Raw genomic sequence first — 18,764 nt, forward strand, 5'->3', positions numbered from 1 at the left:
GTCCAATACAAAATAATACAAAATATATTTATGTGGTTTTGTCTATAGGTATGTGACGGACACTAGGGAGGTGTTTTAGAAAATTATATTACTATACAGTATACCGAATCATCGTATTTTTCATTTAATTATGTATTCTTGTTTAAGCTGATTTTTGTGTATTTTAATTTTATTAAAAGTATTTTTTGTTTTACATGTTTGTGTGTTTCAAACATTTTTTATATTCATGATATCTACTAGAACCCTTGTTCGGACATATTTCTGTAAGTTACAGGTCTACAATTTAAAAAAAAAAATTCATTAAAACCTGTAACGCTTTTGGAACAGAAATCTAGACCTCAGTGTAACGCCCAGGTGGTTAATGCATTTTGATACTTAACTGAGCTCCAAAAAGAACATCTAAACATTTATCACGGATATACCACATGTAGGGGAGCGTTTTTTAATTTCCATGTTTGAGTTTTACACAACCTCATCACACTCCACTTTCTTTTTTACAGGTAAGGAATTTCATGTTGTCATTTTTCCAACTTAAGCCCAGTAATTTGTCAGTGAAGGGGCAGAAACAAGAGCAGGTTACACCTATGCGGTCTCCTGGCAGCTTGCATGTTTATTTGTACATGTGCAATAATTGTTGTTGGAAAAGATCTTTCACGATCCTTTCCAACGATAAACACCTGCAGGATGCATCAACGAGTACTGTATATACAGCACCGTTCTGCTGTATGGAGGGAGGAGAACAACTGAGCGGCACCCCAGTGGGCTCTCTCCCCTTTACTGCCATTACGATTGTTAATCATCCATCGTCTGTGGATCTGCCAGGTTGTTCGGATGATGGGTCACAAGCACTGTACACACATAAGATTGTTGTCCATTATCAGCCCTGAGCTTATTATCAGATGAGAACCATGTGTATGTAACCTTATACCAAGTCATATTTAGATACATAAACTGTTTACATCAAAAATACAATTACAGATTTATTTATGAACACCGAGCTGTATTTTTTATCTACTTGGAGTTTACCTTTAATACCTATTTTCTTTGCGTTTCCTAAACTTAAAAATAAAGGTCAGAAAAATTTGATGTACTAGTAACTAAATGCAAGTTTGACAGTATGTAAAGTGGAGCTCTAACATCACAGCCTCCTTTTGTTTTCACCATTTTTTTCAGAGGTGGAAAAAGAGCTTGGGAAGAAAGGTCTTAAAGTTTCTGTCAGCAACCTCCTACCACCCCCTGAGCTTCCAACAAAGACCAGGACAACCCGAAGAGTGGCTGAGAGCAAGGATGATAATGCAGATACCTCACATGCCCGGGGAGCTGGGGAACAAGGTCACTACAATAATATTAAACTTTATTTTAAAAAAAAGCCAACATATTAGGCAGCACTGTATGTTAAGGAGGGGTTGCAAAGGACCGACAAATAGAAACAATGACACATGGGAAAGAGAGGACAAAAGGACTTACATTCTAACATAAAAAACAGCTGAACAACCCTCAGATATATCCCAAAAAGGGTGAGAAGTGCAAAAGTTCATTATATGTGAAGACCATGTTTTCTTGTGATTTTGCTATTAGTTTGCTTCTTTTAATCCTATTTACCACTTTTAAAAGGTTTAAAGGCTATAGCTAATATGGCCAAAACGATCAATCCTAAATCTTTTTTAGAGCCACAACATATCATTTGATCATACAAATACAAAGCTTGCAGGGAGACTAGTTAGGTAAACACAATCCAGAAGCAAAATAGCCTTGGCGTGTTTCACTCTTCGGTTTTTGGTCAGTAGGCAGCCATTTAGGTTCAAATGCTATTTATTTTCTAGGCTTCAGTGAATATGGTCACAAAGGATTCTCAATTCTTTAATTTTAGGTTTATGCTAATTCTTTCAGTGTATCTCCATAGGTACCAAATGTCCCATTTGAAAGTGTAGACATTTTTGATTCCCAGGATTGGAATTTATGAGAGTATTTGTGAAATATATTTTTATGAACAGCATGATCGTTTTTCCCTTGTTATTTTAAAAAGTAAATTCAGTCAGGGATCACAGCAACTTGAGCTGCCCCTTCCTGTCCCCATGACAACCAAAAGCATTGAATTATTTTCACATCAATTAAAATGCTTCTGAGCAAAATATTTTAGTGAGGAGCCACTGCCAAATTAATCAAATGTTTGAACCACCCCCTACATATTTTTTTTTTGTTGCTTTGCATCTTAAAGCTTTTCCAGTTCAGTGCCACTAACCACTACTATCAATACATAAAATAGATAGCTAAATGTTGCTTTACCTGCCATATGATTTGTATTTGTCTAATATTTAGGTTTACACATCCCTACTAGAAAACAGAGGTAGGTTGGTGACCTGCATCTTCTGTTGGTGACCTGCATCTTCTACTGGGTAGTTCAACTAGGTCTCCTCCCTGCCCTCATCCTGTTTTTAGACAGCAAAGGAGATACATACCTAATAAATTATACCTTGATTGAGTCTATCATTTTATCCCATCAGCACACGTACTTCCCCTCCCACTCTTAGTCTGAGCTCTGTTCCATAGAGAAGTGCAAAATGCCCAAGTATAACTTAAATACTTGTTACTTTGAAAAATTAACTTAATTATTTATTTTATTGAGTATTTGGTTGAATATATTGGTGCAGGAAAATAATAAATAAATATGTGGGCAACTCATAACATATTTGCATAGAAATCTAGCTGCATTCTATCTATACATATGGATTATATTAAATTTGTGTCAGATTTACAAAGCTTTAAAGTTTGGACATAAAAAAAAATCTGCAAAATGTACATCTGAACAAGTCAGAAAGGCATTGATCATATTTTATTACTATTGCCTGGTCTTAGTATAATATCCAAATAGTTTCAGTTCATATCTGATATCTGACCAGGTTTTATCACTTGAAATATAACTCAGCAGCACCTGTTAATTGGCCCTATTCATAAGTATTGCACAAGCAAATATTTGCTGGACAATCATCCATGTCTTTTTCAGCAGTCTATCATTTTCTAAAGATTCGCCATGTGTGTAATATGTGGCAAATTAACTTGCATTTTCAAACATGATTGTTACAATCCTGTTTACATTTAGATTCTCTCTCCTGTGTATTCTGAGTTAAAATTGTTATGTTGTATGCTGGTGGGTGATGAACCTTTTTTGAAATTGATAGGTGAGCAGGGTGAAACCTCTTTACAAATGATCGCCAAATGCTGAAAAATACATATAGGCAAATGTGCAGCCCAGCAAGTAGGGCCCTGAGTGTCCCATCTTTTTTCAAAATTTGCTTTATATATTAACATTATTTTGCCCAGGGCATATCAGTTTACAGAGCCTTTAAAACTGCATTTGTCTTTTACAGATGTCTTGGAAATTGAACCAGCTGTTTCTCCTCTTCTGCCTCGCAAGGAAAGAGGTGGAGCTACAGATGGTGGCCTTCCAGAAGATGACCGTCTGTTTCCCAGTCATAAAAGAGCCAATCTCTTCAGTACGCTGATAAAAAGAAAGAAGAAGACAGCTCCTACCCCACCTAAGCGTAGCAGTTCCTTTCGTGAAATGGAACAAAGGTGCTTAGAGGGAGAAAACAGAGATGCTACCTTTGGAGGTGACCTTGATGCACTAAAGTTTCAAAGTAATGGGATGGCCATGACTAATGGCTCAGTGCAAGGAAGCAGCAGTTTTCTACCCTCACAATGGAAAAAGTGTGGTACGATGGTAGGTCGCCAGCCACCGCCAAGTGAAGAGGATACCAACACAGGCAAACGATTTCAAAGATCCTCTTCTGCTTCCTGTATGCCCCATGGGTCCAAAGATATGGAGTGGAAGTCAGTCACTCTTCCTAGGGAAATGCCATCATCCAGGTGCATGTTGGATGTGTCTAGTTCTGGAAGCAGCCAAAAAACAGAAAAACCAGCTCTGCCTCGAAAGCGAGGGAATGAAGTTAAAGCAGACTTTTCATGTCCCCGAGGGGCTGTCACACCACCTCCTCGTTTGCCGAAAAAAGGTGAGGAGGTAACGGATGAAGTGTTTAAAGACCCAGAACCAAGTCCAGAATCTAGTCCACCCAGTCTAACACCTAAATTGCCACGTAGAAAACCTGGTGGCCCTTCCTCTTCTGCATTGCAAAAAGAGGAGACTGGAAACATCAAAACTGGCACAGACCTAGTTTCCTTGGCCAGACAACCAACAGGTCCAAGTAAAGTTGAAACAGATCTTCGCTCCCGGAGACTAAAGCCAACTGAAACAGCCAACAAGGATAAAATTAAACAAGTGAAAATCAAAGCAAGCCCACCTCTACCAATTTCCAGCCCAGTCTCTTCATTAGCTACCACCAGCTCCTCTAACTTGGGTAAATCTTCAAAATTTACCTCTATAAACCCAAGTCAAGATTCTAGTACAAGTGAGCAAAAACACAAACCAATAAACCAGAGTGAGGATCACACAAGAATAAGCTCTGCTGTTACTGACGGTGCCAAGAAGACAGTATTAATGTCCAACACCAAGTCCCAGCCTTCAGAGAAACGGGCTGGATCTCAGGTGGGCACTGGAGGAGTTGTGGATCTAGCACAACAACCAACAACTTCTTCGTCTTCCACTGCTTTCATTCCCCTTCTTTCCACGAGGGTTTCCTTGCGGAAGACACGCCAACCTCCTGAGAAGCTGCTGAGTGGGACAGTCACAAAGGAGACTTTATTGGATAGCACAGAATGCCTCCGAGCTGCCATCAGCCGTAATTCTGAACAAATGGCTAGCCACAGTACTGTGCTAGAGGCTGCCAAAAATCTGCATGCTTTCTGTACCAGCTATGTAGACTCAATTCAACAAATGAGAAACAAGTTCGCCTTTAGGGAGGCAATGAGCAAACTGGAGAACAGCCTCAGAGATCTTCAAATCTGCCCCGCTGCTGCCTCCACTGGAGGAGGACCTGCAACACCTCAGGACTTTAGCAAGCTGCTTGCCTCTGTAAAAGAGATTAGCGATGTGGTCCAGAGGTAGCATTTGAAATTCAGGGTTTAAAATCCAAACTAAGAATGGAGGACATCAGGGCACAATTGACTAAGCCTCAATCCTTGCTTGTCCTGTGAGGTCAAGCTAGGTCATCATGGTTGCTTTTATACTGATGCCTGGAAGAAGTGCTACGCAGCTGAACTTTGGACTGGTGTTGTTGAGGCCCATCATGCCACTTGGCATTACAGATGCTCACCTTTCCTTAAACACACCTTTTTTTTCACTCTACTCAAGAGATTTCAGTTCTCTCTGACACAGACCATGGAGGTCTACAGGTTTCTTTTTTTATATTAAAACCCTTTTTTCCTCACAATACTGGAAACTGTGTGGGACTTACTGGCAGTCAGTATTGTAAAGCAGAACCAATGCTATTGTCTAACACTGCTACTTCCTGATTGCCACTGCTTTATCTGGTAGAAAACACCAGGAAAGGGGTCTTATCTTTTCAATCTATTAGACCTGGGCACATACAGTTTGCAAATTAAAAAAAAACATTCCAAAAGCTGGAAATTTATTGAGCACATAAGGACATTGTAGCATTCCATGTTTCAGTTCAATTGCCATTTTAGTACAGTTCTGTTTGAGTAGTTGTTTCTCAAATCCTTTTTAAGCAATATTCAAAGTATTTCATAATGCAAAAATTCCTAGCACACACATGCAATAACATTGATGGCACAGAACATAGCAGTGATTGTATGCATACGCCATCTGTGTGTGTCTATTGGTGAGGACTGTATTTTTTTTTTTTTTTTTTTTACTTAAGTGCAATTTTTATTTTCTTTATACTTTTAAAACCAAAAACAAGATAAAATGGCATGGATGTGTCTGTATTTATAGTATACTGCTATAATGTGAGCACAGATTTGTCTAACTTTGTCAAATTAAATGTTTATGAAAATCCATAGCTTGAATATTTGAAAATGGAAATGACTTGGCAATAGGCGCTGAGAGCACCAATATTTGCAGGGCATGTGACATGTCTTGGGAACTCGCCAACAGAGTCATGGAGGTGGCCAGTTTGTGGGTTGGTCCCCATTTAGGTGCCTAGAAACTAATGACATTAAGTGCCTTAAGCCTCTGTGATGTCACTAATACCCAGTAACTTTGTAGGCTCAGTATTGGCCCCATCCCCAAAATGTGTGCCTCCTGTTTTTTGTCGGTGAAAAGTCCACTTGAAGCTTTTTATGCCTCACATTCTAGTTGCACCTGTATTTCTTACAAAAAACAACAAAAAAAAAACAATCTGTACCTCCTTTTAATGATTTTTTTCTTTTTTTGTATTATATTGTTTTATGATAATGCCATCCTTGTATCTCTCCCACCCTTTTTCCTTTTAGACGTTTACAGTAATTTTCAATTTTTCTGTATAAAATTACAGCTCGCTGTTTTATTTTTTTTTTTCCTTTACAAGGATTTTCAATTTTATATATATAAATATATATATAAAGTTACATGTGTACACACAAATGCCTTCCTCATTACAGAGAATCTTTGACACTGATAAAAAAAAAAAGTGCCTCTAATATAGTGGGGTCTTGGAATTGGTTGTCAGGCTGCTGGCCATATGCTTGGCTAAGGCAGTTCATATCCAAGGACAGAGGACATCTTTGCCCATCACCTTCAGTACTGGAGATTGTTTTTGGACTTCCTCATCACTTGGTATTGCTGAGAAGTTTGACTGTGTCAGGTGATTATACTTAAGGGGTTGGGGAATGTATTAAAATTTGTGATTATCTTCCACCATTGCCCTTCCTAGAGGCTGCTTACATGTTTTGTGCCGGTGCCTTATACAACTTGATCCACTTGTTTTGCTAGAAGCCAAGGCAACATTTGCAGAAGATTTCATCAGTTTCGCCTTTATCAGTCCATTTCTAAACATCTGTGTTTATCCTGGGTACAGGTTAACATTTCAGGTTACATTCTATTTCTAGACAGATCTTTGCAACCTTTATTTTCAGTGCACCTGTGCTAAGGTCCAAATACTGTCCCAGTTTCAGTGAAGGGTAGCTATCCTACACCCTCCCTTAATTGTAACTTTTTTGGGAAAGTCTGGATAGTATTTGTTTAAAAAGAAAAATGGTGAAATTTCTGCCCTTAAATCCAGGGGATTCTTCTTTTTAAAAAATCATCTAGACCTCATTGACACAATCTAGTTTTTGAATCCTTTCAACTAATAGACTTAATTGTGGATAACCCCTATCACGGGTATCCACGGTGGCTCGGCGGTTAGCACTCCGGCCTTTGCAGCGCTAGGTCCCAGGTTCGATTCCCAGCCAGGACTCTATCTGCATGGAGTTTACAGGTTCTCCTTGTGTCTGTGTGGGTTTCCTCCGGGTACTCTGGTTTTCTTCCCACATCCCAAAAACATGCAGGTTAATTGGCAGGTGAGGTTAATTGGCTTCTCCCTAAAAATTGACCTTAGACTACATTAATGACATATGACTATGGTAGGGAGATTGTGAGCTCCTTTGAGGGACAGCTAGTGACATGACTATGGACTTTGTACAGCGCTGCGTAATATGATGGCACTATATAAATACTGTGTAATAATAATAATCAGTGGGCAGCTTTATCCTGTCACCAAATACTCAATTGTGTAAATTCATAAGAACATAACATATGTTGGATTCTTATCACCATACTAATATAAGCAAATTTGATTTTTGCAGTGTTGTATACAAAACAAATAATAGACAATACAAGTAAACAAAGATTGTTAATCTTACCCAATCTATCCAAACTGTTAGGCTGGAAATAGAACTAATAAATATTTAGGCTTCGCTTCCATCTGTACAGAATCTTGTAGCTGTTGTTTGATAACAAGAGCTTTCAGTGCAGTAAGTGCACTCTTTCAGAGTCACCTTCCCAATGGGCAACATTCTCTTGTAAGATATACTTAGTTAACTTTAGGGATCTGGTGGTCATTTCGAGTCAGCATAAAACCCATCTTTAAAAAATTGACAAATCGGGTATACCTCCAGTTCAGCAAGTAACAATAAGCAAAGCTCAAATTGTTGCAGACACTACCTATAGGTAGTGGGTAACCTCCCAAGTTGAGTCCTGGCCAGCAGGATGAGTTAAACGCGATCTTATTTTACATATAAAGGTTTACATGTTCTTTTATGCTAACTAGCTTAAAAGTTAAAATGGTTTATACTTTTATATTAAGATAGATCTTCACACAGAAAAGATATTAACTTTTATATCCCCTACCTCATAAAAACGCCCCATTATGCTCCAGTGGCAGTTTTACAGACTGCTGAGAAATAATAAGTTGATTCATGGATCTCAGCACTGTGCACAAGTGTCATCTTGAGCAACTTGGACCTTAAGGCATGATTGTAATTAGGCAAGACATTAATTTCTCACAACACTAGCTGAGTTGAAAGGCACAGACATTTAACCCCAACAATAAACCTTTGTCAGTTGTGATGTGGTTGGATGAACGCAGCACTGAATTTAATATGTGAAGTGGATGTCCTGTCCTTCAGCAACAAAGGGCAACAAGGTACGGCTTTATATATATATATATATATAGATATGCATATACAACCTCTGGGGTGTACCCCCTGGCTTACACGTCACACAAATGTGTCAATGATGTCACTTCTGTACATAACTTTTTTTTTCTTTGTTTCTGTAATGTCACCCTTGTGGCGGTTTTAAAAATTTGAAAATACAAGCCATTTACATACAAAAGAGTCTTGTGTCTTGATTTTTCTTTTTGAGGTCCTTGGTGGCTAATAATGTATGGAAACACAGCATGTACTGGACTTGGATTGAAGAAAAATATTCTGTTCAAGGCTGCAGTAATAAATATGTGGTCATAGCACATGTCAGGTTTCTGTCCTATGACTCCACTGTACTTTGGAAGTCTTAATAATTTTCTTCTTGCCTGGCAAGGCTTCCAGTTAATTGTAAAGACCCATGGACCTGCCCATGCAAAAAACTGCATCTGGATGTTGAGAGTCAGGCAAGTGTTTATAATGTGCTGGGCCACAAAGGGTTTGCTGTCTTTTCCAGAGAGCACCTAAAGTTAAAATGAAGGGTTGTATTGTGCAAACCCTTAAACACATTGTTTCATTATTTTTATGATGTAGTAAACAATTCTGGTGTAGTGACACTGTCTCTTCTTTGACTTTAATTACAGAGCTCTTGGAGCATATAAGCCTTTTTGGCTTCCTCCAAAAAGGTTCTTTGGAGATTTTACTGGAGGATTGGTTTTCAAAGAACTTTATCTTCACTACTGACATTGCAACAGCAAAAGCAAGCTAATCTTTGTGAATCAAAAAGAATACATACCACAGCTTGCAGGGCAGTCACCCAAAATGTAATAAACTATATTTTCAGAAGTGGAAAAAGGAACTTTTTGAGGGTATAGTTATACTCTAGCATTTCTTGTGTCACTATACCTGCCATTCTTGACCTTTTTAACATGAGGGAACCCTTGAAATAACTTTTATTTCCTCAGGGAACCCCCTCATATAATTACTATAGCCACAATTCACAGTACATTAGTGTGGTGGACAGTGGGAAGAATGTCTCTTACATTGAAGAATGTCACTCTTACAGATAGCTAAAACGATTATTGTTGTCTCTTAAATTGACCTGAGAAGCACACATTGCTCAAGGAACCCTTAGCAACATTTGAAGGAGAACCTTGGTTGAGAAACGCTTCTCTCTAAAAAAAAAAAGACTCAAGAAGCACACAATTTGCATAGCTAACATCTTCCTTTCATACATTTTGCTTGGTTTTTAAATGGGTCCATACTGATTAGACACTTTCTTTTTTTAATTTGCCATATCATGAGCCACAGACAAAATTCTGTCTAAGGGAAAGATGCTGTTTGTATCTCAATAAATATTTTTAAGCCCTGAATGCATCTTGCACACTGCATGAACTATTTTTGCTGCATCCACTGCTTAGCACTGTCAGTTGAGTATTGACATTGTGGAGAACAGCCTTTTCCATTTCAAATAATTTTGCATATTGGTTTGAAGGCTAAAGCATTTGGATGCAGTATATTAAATGTAGGCCACACATAAGGTTTGTTTTGTTATAACAACGGAATGTACCAGCAGCTGTGAGCTGGTCTGCCCTTTTAGATGTAAATTGGATAGAATGAAATTCAAGATAAAGCAGCATGTTTACTTTAATATCAAACTCCACATCTGTGTATGTTAGGTTTTCTGCAAACATAGTGACTTACCATGGTACCAGCCACAGCTGTCCTGTTCCATCACAGTGAGCATGCTTATTCATTGCTCATGCAGCTACTCTCATTGAATGTTGACAGTGGAAATGACCTCTAGTGTCCAGACAGAGCAGGGGAACAAAGGTAAGGTAAGTGAAAGCATTTGAAGGGTATCGGCATATACAAAGCACATGTTCACTTTAAATAGACCTTAGGCTACCCATAGCGCAATTACTGTTTCCCTATTGCATCTGGATTGGTTGAACTATTGAAACATTTATTTCATATGTAAAAGGCTTGGTGCTAGATTTTTCCAATGATATATATATTTCATGCTTGTTATGGTCAGAAAACGTTTGCCATTTTGATGAAGTACGTTGTAGTTAATAATAAAAGCAACACAACCGTAAAATACTACTAAAATAAATACAAAATTTATTTGTGGAAAACAAAAAAAAAAAATAAAAACCTTTCCTAAAAAGAAGAAAGAATTCCATCTGTGATTGTCTATTCCTTGAGGCTGTCTTCCTACCTATTTATTGTGGTACTGCTTTACAGCTTCATTCATTTTAAATAGCATTCCAGCACACCTGTGTTGCAGTGTACACTAACACACACTTGTGCCCTGCTTAAAAAAAACAGAAATACCGCAGGTGTGTTTGATTTTATTTTTGTTGGCAGCCCACTCGAATCAATGAATTGTCCTAACGCAATGCACATTCACATAACACAAGGTAACTCAACACAGTGGCCAAGTGTGCAGCTGGCTTTATAATGCTCCCTGTCGGCAATTCAGGGATTGCATTTTTATTTAAAAAAAAATGAAAGAAGAGATTTGATAAAACAGATTAGATTGTGAAATGTTATAATGTATGTGTTAGCCTAAAATGTTTTGTGTAATTTGTAGGTTTTACCATTATGCTTGATTTAAAAGAAAGAATGCTACCCAAGAGAATGATCATTTACTTGATTGCAGATTGTCAGAAAAACAAGCAAATACAAATCCCTGCCCATCACAAAGCGGACAGCGTGTATCAGTGTGTACTATTGATCCCGCGCCTGTTGACTTTGCAAGGTAAATGTGAGGGTATTTGAAATGAGGCACTGAAATGCAAAGACATTCCCTTACAGCTTAATCAACCAGAACGATCTATATTTTCCCATGATGTTGGGAAGAGGCCTTGGAGTCTGCCTTTACCAGAGAGGGAGTTGAGGAGACAAGATTGACATTTGATATAATTACATTAACTCTTTCATTCTGGATTCGGTCAGCACTTGTCATGTCTAATCATTGGCCCAGGCTTTTTTGAAAGTCTTTAGCAGATCCCTGGTGTTCTCTTAGCAATAGTCTGATAGACAGATCTGAAAAGAAAATTAACCCTGCAGTGTTGTGGAATATCTTTCCCTGTATTCGTTCTCGTCTGATTTAGGTTCTTGCAGGGATGCAATAGTTAATGAAAGGCTGGTGTCAAAATGGAGAATTTGCTGATAGCTGGGTAATCTTCTGGCAGGTCACTAATGTGACATGCTCCTACTGGCAAGCTCATTCACCCCTGTTATTCCTTGCGGTGTCACCAGCTCTGTGTAATTGGCTTCTGTGTAAGAATATAGGTTAAGTTTAGTTCCCAAACTGGTAATTTAACAAAACTAGCATATGGTCTAGATAGCAGTTTGCAATCGTTATCTAGCTATCCAGCTATTCATAAATGTTTGGCTGCTGTTACATTACTACACGCCCGAACAGCCATAGTCCTGGGACTGCCTATCGTTAATTGCTGTATACAGGAATCACTCATTGACTTTGTACTCAGCAGGCTTTAGAAACACATTAAGGTGCTTTAAGCTCTGGATGTTTAAAAAGAGTCATTTCAATTGCCAACATCAACACGGATGCTGACCAGTTTTGTTCTACAAGTAATGGAAGGTGGTTTTAACATATAATTTATTTTACTATTAACAACGGTCATTTTCTTTTCAATAGAAGTTCTGAGTTCTAGATATACATACCTACATACCCTGTTTCCCCGATGATAAGACACTCTTATTTTTTTTGGAAGGCCAAAATATGCTCTAGGGCTTATTTTCAGGGGGATGCCTTATTTACCCATGAAGAAGACTACAGTACACAGGTATTGTTCAGGCACGCAGCCATGGAGGCAGACGGAGGAACCACACGGAGTCACCCACCGTACCACCCGATTCGGGTAAGCGCAGGTATCGGTGGGTGGCTTATTTGCGCGGGGGGGGGCTTATTTTTACATTTTTCTCTAAAAAGGGGGGGCTGTCTTATTTGATGGCCCTGCCTTATCATCGGGGAAACACGGTATTTTGTAGTAGTCAAAACAACTGTAGTAGTAAAAATGCACATCTTTAGTTAATCATGTGTCAAGATGATGATCTATGATGATTCTCAGGTGCTAAGGGATTAGTTATGACCGTTATCAGTCATTCATGTGTACAAATGTCACTGGGTGACAAAAGATTGGGCATACAACCATGAATGCATGACCGATAGGCATGTGATCCTGAAACAATTGCATCTGAAAACAGTACTGAAGTCTGAGGAGCTCAGCAAAACTGTCGTTCTTTGCAAGCACTTAATCATTAATGATCATTTATTTTTAACAATTTTCTAATATGTTTACGTAGCTTTAGTCCCTGTTTTCTTGGAATGTCATCTTGTGTTATATGTTCTTGTCTTCTTTTACATTTCAAGTGGTATTTAAAGTACCAATACACCAGTAAAAAGTCATATATAAATGTTATGATGTCATTCTAGTTTGTCCTGGTTCTCCAATGTACTAAAATGGAAAACACAGTGAAAATGAAAATCAGAAGCATTGTGCCCACAGCCTTGCTCCCTCCAGCAGGGACCACATGCTCGGCCTTGACAATGATTTCTGCTATTTAAACTATGACTGTCTCTTTTAAAATTGGACATAAGGTAAACTTGTCACCAGGCAGATCTTTTATTGTAGAAGGGACAGGTGATGTCCCTTCTGCACTAAAATAAACTTACCTATCTTATAGCAATTTTTTTTTATTTACACTCACTTTTCCTCGCTCTGTTATGACCTCTACACCTCTTCCGGGTTCAGGATCTTTGGTCATCTTGAGGCAATTCATTCCTGACAGCGAGGGGTATGCTGGGATGCAGGCAAGTAAGTTTCTTTTATTGCAGAAGGGACATCCCTTGTTGGTTCTGCAATAAATAATCTGCCTGCTCACATTTTTTTGTTTAGTTATATTTTTATGAGGGCTTCAGACATGTGGTCAGCTGTAAAGGGAACCTAAAGTGTGTACTTCAGCACTTATTGTTTCATCAATAATTATTCATTATTTATCCCAGTAATATACATCATTATATTAAAGGTTCTCTTTAAATATTGCTAGCCCTGTGCTTAATGTTTTCTCTTTTTTTTTAGCTTTTTGCATTCACTACACATAAGGAGTTACCAAGGGAGAGCCAGTATTGAGCCTTGTTTGGGGTAAAAAAGTACATTTTAGCCGCGTATTTTGTAAAAGACCTCCTAGCACTCTTCTAATATGTAATATACATACAAAGTAGGTGCTCTGTTAATAGGGAGCATAATGACCTGGGCATAAAATGAAAAGAAAAATCTAAATTACTTCTCTGCTTCTGCTGTACATTTTGAGAATTTATTGCTGCTCAATGCTTGCAGCTACATAGGTCAGTGAAGGACTGTATTAATCTTATTTACTGCTACTAACCGTGGCACACGTTCTCTTTATGTTAGCACTGCAATATTGCCCTCTTTTGAAATAAGCCCATCCCCTATTGAGTAGAAATGGTTCATGGCTTCTCAATATGCCTCACACATGACAGTGCTGAAGTATTGCCATTGATGTTCATGTGTGTCTGTTGCATGGAGAATCCAACTGATGTCCATGTGCTGAATAAAATGTATTATATCTGTTGTATTGAATTTACTATTGATTTGGGTTTTTTATATGCTTTAGCTAATGGATGACTGGTTCTTTTATTGGAGTGGGTTGAGGGGACCCTGGTACTGCCAGTGTCTGTTCTAGATATTATTGTTATTTGTGTTTTTAATGGTGACTGTTATCATCCAGCCTTGGTGGACTTGGATGGCATAATAGTAAGAATTATGTCTCAATTAGTTGTAGTAATTATGAATGTAATATCATGTTGATTTCACAATGCTGATGTAATGTAACAAGAACAATATATATTTTTGGGGCCCCATTTGGTATCTGTTCCAGATTTCAGCCTAAATGGTCCTCACTCGGGGCTAAAGTCAGACCTTTTGATCGTGTGGCATTGGGGTCTCCACATGTGTGCTTTGCTTTGCTCTATCTCTTAATCTTTTACATTGTAACTTTTGTTCTAAATAAAATATTCTAGATCAGGGGTGTCATACTCAAATACACGGAGGGCCAAAATTAAAAACTTCGTCACGGGCCAACCTTTAAATTTATTGAAAAAATTAAGGAAATTTTTCCTTCCTATTGGATTTAAAACCTTTTCATATGGAAACGAAGGTTTTGCTCCACATTCAATCTGGAACAAGCCTATAATAGAGAAAAAGGCTTAAAATTTTTTTTTTCTTTTTTTATTTAAAAAATAAATCTTATGCCACTTTCTCTATTTGTAGCCATCTGAGTTACATTTCAATAGTAATCTTTTTGCACAGGGTAACAATAATAAGAATATTATTCTATGAAAATGCATCTATTCAAGTCCATGCCTTGGAGTAGCAAAGAAAAGCACAGCTAAGGGGGAGTGCTGGAAATGCCAGACATGATCAATGCGGAGCTAAATCTTATGAGTGGCCCGCCGCTGAAACTCCCTCTTCATTGAAATAGCACCACTACTAAAATTACTGGCATTATTTGCGTCTAACAGTCCAATTCGGGGCCATGCATAGGCAGAGAGCCTGCTGGTCTATAGATGCGAGTGATGCCAGGAATTGTAGTAGCGGGGCTATTTCAATGCAGCGGTGGGCCAGCTGCAGTTCATATTTAACATTCCTTTGAGGGCCAAAAAAAAAGGATGTTGGGGGGCCAGATTTGGCCCCAGGCCAGGGTTTGACACCCCTGCTCTGGATCATCTCAACGTGGACAGAGGTATTGTTTTGCTATATCACAAAACATTGTCATACTTAAAATTAAAATAAATTAAATTAAATTAAAATAAAAATTTATCTTCAGCAATTTTAATTGGCCAGACTGTAAAGGATGTACACAAAGTTTGTTCCAGCAGGGCAGTTTGCCAAAAATTTCAGATCAATGTACATTCTAGAGAAGATTGCGCACAGGTAGGTAGGTTTGTTTTATTGTATTACAGACATTGCATGAAAGATGATTTTGCTGCCTATAGCAGCTTAGAAGGCAGAATAAATTTACTCTGGACTACATAATGGTTTGTTTTAACTGCATGCACAGCTAATACCTTGTAGAGTTTTTATAATGTTCTGATACACATTATATATAGTAAGGTCAATATATGTAAAGAAATGGATCAAGTATGTAAAATACTTAGATACATGAAGCTCACTTGTCTTGGTATAAAAGCTCTTACTTTTTTTATACATCAACATTACCACAACACCATGAGGAGATTAAAATGCAGCATTAAGTCTACCTGTTGTTCTTGGGTAAAAGAACATGAAAAAAGGTGTAATTTCTGCTCAGCAGTTTCTTGTGTTTGATGAATTGACAAGCCGTTATGGGGAAAAGTATCAAGCACTTTGCGCTCAGGTGACTTTGCCTTTATGATGCTTACCGTTGTGAAATACAATGGGAGCTGTCGCCTCCCCCTGGACTCCGGCTAGAAGGGGCTTGGCAAGCACATTCATCATAGTGGCACTCGGCATCATCCTGCCTCTAATGCACTTATGTCATAGACTTGGATCAAGCGGAGCTATACTTATCAATTCTAAAATAAATACAGTTACGCTCCACTAATTAACACTTCAGCTTTCCTGCCCGCCATTAAGCGAGGGCCTCCAGTCGGAAGGCACTTAACAATAGGTTTTCATATTAGACTTTCTGTTAGAAAGATCCCATTTCTTGACATCCGTGTTTTACATATACCTTCCCTTTTGTCACAAGCTTAAATTGCTTTATCAAATATGGTTGCTTCGAAAAGGACTGTGAACTGAAAATATTACTTTGCTTTTAATTTAGATGTCTAATACAATGCTTTTATTAAAGAAAAATAATTTCCACAGCACTTATAAATTCGGCTGCATATGTTAATAACTATATTACCAAAGAATAAAGGTACTGACAAGGTATTCTTTCCCTTTCACTCATTTTTATTAAGACATACACCTGAAATTACAATAAAGCCTTACATGTGTAAGTTAATAGTTATGTATTCTTAGTAAGTTATTATGCCAAGTGTAGCCATTAGAAAACCAATGTTTTCTATTTGTCTTCATCTGCAAAAAGTCTTCTTATCCTAAAAGTTGGTATTCTTTAGTAATTAAAGCACTCATGTCTGTGAAGGTTTGCTATGAGAGACAATGGTCTCTGGCTGCACTTCCAGAATTTCCTGCCAACTCTAAAACCACAACAGTCTCTTGGCAAGGTTGCTGCAGATGCTACTTTAAAGCATTGGGGTGTGCTGACATCCCCTTTTAAAATAAATGGGTTGCTTTAACCTCTCACCAAAGGGTTGTATATAAAAGAAGATCAGTCTTGTAAAAGCAGTCCATCTATACTCCCTTTTCCAGCAGGGCCTTCATGGTAAAGGCACCACATCACGGCTCCCAGGCTGTTGCAGGTCTTTGACCCTTCAAGCTGGGCCAAATACTTAACTGCCCCTGCCACATGCAGTAGTTCTTCCTTCCTGCTTCTGCATCCTTTATTTGAAATGAGCCGGATTAATTAATTATTATGAATGTCAGGAGGAGTAAAAGAATTAAAGAATACCTGCAGCAGCTGGAAAACAGTAAAGAAGTGGCATTTTAGGACACGGGACACCAGTAATGTAACTATAGTGCCCCAAAACACTGCATGCCTTATTGCAAAAGAGTGTGTTAGTGCATGCACAAGTGTTAAGGTGGAACTAAACCCTTCTTGGGGATATGTCACTCAAGATAGGCATTCAAGATACTCAACAGCAACTCAGACCTGCACTTTTAGCTCATAGTCCAGGAAATTCTGCTGTTACCCCTACAGGTCCACCAATACCAGAACCAATATAGCCAGATATTCAATGTATTGCTTAGGCACATGAGTGATGCCATTTTAGAAAACAGGAAAAGTTGCTATCCAGAAACTAGAGAAAATAAATGAAAACAACTTGACACATTTTGGTTTGCTGTACCATACATTACCATATATTTAAAGGTATATTTTAATAGGTTGTTGTACAAAAAAACTCACTTTAAAGGTAAACCCCAAGTTATACATCTTACTGAGATTCACAGTGGTTAATAAGCCTTTTGACAGAGAAGTGTTTAAAGTCTTTTTAGTAAATATTTTAGCAGTTGGAATAATAATTGTGAGCCATTTGATAATAAAAAAAAATTGTCAGTTCCCCTTTAATTTTTTAATATTTCTCCATACCCAGCCGATAAAAGGAACACTGAGTTTGGATGAGTCTTAGGCATAATTGATTTATTACGCTCTCTCTTGTATAGCAGGAAGATTTCATTGACTTGTTTGAAAATGGATTCTGCAAATGTTTGCTTTAATGGATGGAAGTGTGCTACAGAATCAGGAATATATTTGTACAGCACTTTCAACAGCTTAAAGGAAGAAGCCCTGCCTCTGGCTTCTTTTATACTTGGGCGCTCGCTGGGAACAGGAGATAGAAAATGATTAGAGAGATTGGCACGTAGGCTCGATGGAATGTTTTGATCTATCGCCTTCCAAATCGGAAACTGAAGCCACCTTTCTTTCTATTATAACCATTCAGCTCTTCAGCCAGTGATCCAAGGGCTGTGCCTACACGTTTGTCAATTTGAGGTTCAAAGCCTTCAACGTCATTCTCCTCATCTCTTCTACCGAATCGGAACCTGAAGCCAGCTCTTTCTTTTCCAAAACCTTGGAGTTCCTTAGCTACGCTGAACAGTGACGCCGGATCTGTCGATTTCCTATCTCTTAGGTTGGCAGGTCGTAGAGGAAATGCTGAGATGTTCTCATCCCCATTGGTCAGTATCTTCCACAATTGAAACCTTTCCCAGGGTTCACGGTCCTCCATGCTTTCTTGTAAGGCAAAACTATATCCAAGTACCAAAAAGAGAATCACAGATGGTCCACTGGCACCCTTCATCTAGGAGATAAGGCAATAGATTAGTGTTATAATTCATCTCCAAAAGTAACTGAAGTTTAAAGTTTATGAACAATAAAAATTTGTTTGCTTGAGCTCTGTAAATTCACTCAATAATTGTGGTTCAATCCTTAGTGATCATTTTGGACAACAGTAGGAATAAATACTTTTTGGGTAAAGTGGAACTAAACCCTTGATACTCATCTGTCCCTATTTCCTTGTTGGGCTCCACCATCTTCTTTTAGCCATTCCTGGAGATAATGTAACTCCCATGCATGTGCACTGTAGT

The 18,764-nt window shown here is 38.2% G+C and overlaps 2 protein-coding genes across 4 annotated transcripts in view; one reads left to right on the forward strand and one right to left on the reverse strand.

Annotated features, from left to right (window-relative positions):
* ABL1 (ABL proto-oncogene 1, non-receptor tyrosine kinase) overlaps nucleotides 1–8,713 on the forward strand; it is a 163,746-nt gene extending 155,033 nt beyond the window's left edge. For all 3 annotated transcript variants that reach the window (XM_072430246.1, XM_072430245.1, XM_072430244.1), the window contains 2 exons: nucleotides 1,174–1,332; nucleotides 3,369–8,713. In XM_072430246.1, coding sequence (XP_072286347.1) covers nucleotides 1,174–1,332; nucleotides 3,369–5,002 — 1,793 coding nt within the window. In that variant the 3' untranslated portion in view covers nucleotides 5,003–8,713. The remainder of the gene's footprint in view (nucleotides 1–1,173; nucleotides 1,333–3,368) is intronic.
* Nucleotides 8,714–17,567: 8,854 nt separating this feature from the next.
* Nucleotides 17,568–18,478, reverse strand: QRFP (pyroglutamylated RFamide peptide). Its single transcript, XM_072430991.1, has one exon. The coding sequence runs from the start codon at nucleotides 18,476–18,478 to the stop codon at nucleotides 18,065–18,067; it is 414 nt and encodes a 137-aa protein (XP_072287092.1). The 3' UTR covers nucleotides 17,568–18,064.
* Between the last annotated feature and the right edge of the window lie 286 nt (nucleotides 18,479–18,764).

Source organism: Pyxicephalus adspersus, chromosome Z (assembly GCF_032062135.1).
Source record: "Pyxicephalus adspersus chromosome Z, UCB_Pads_2.0, whole genome shotgun sequence".
In the NCBI taxonomy this organism is placed as follows: Eukaryota; Metazoa; Chordata; class Amphibia; order Anura; family Pyxicephalidae; genus Pyxicephalus; species Pyxicephalus adspersus.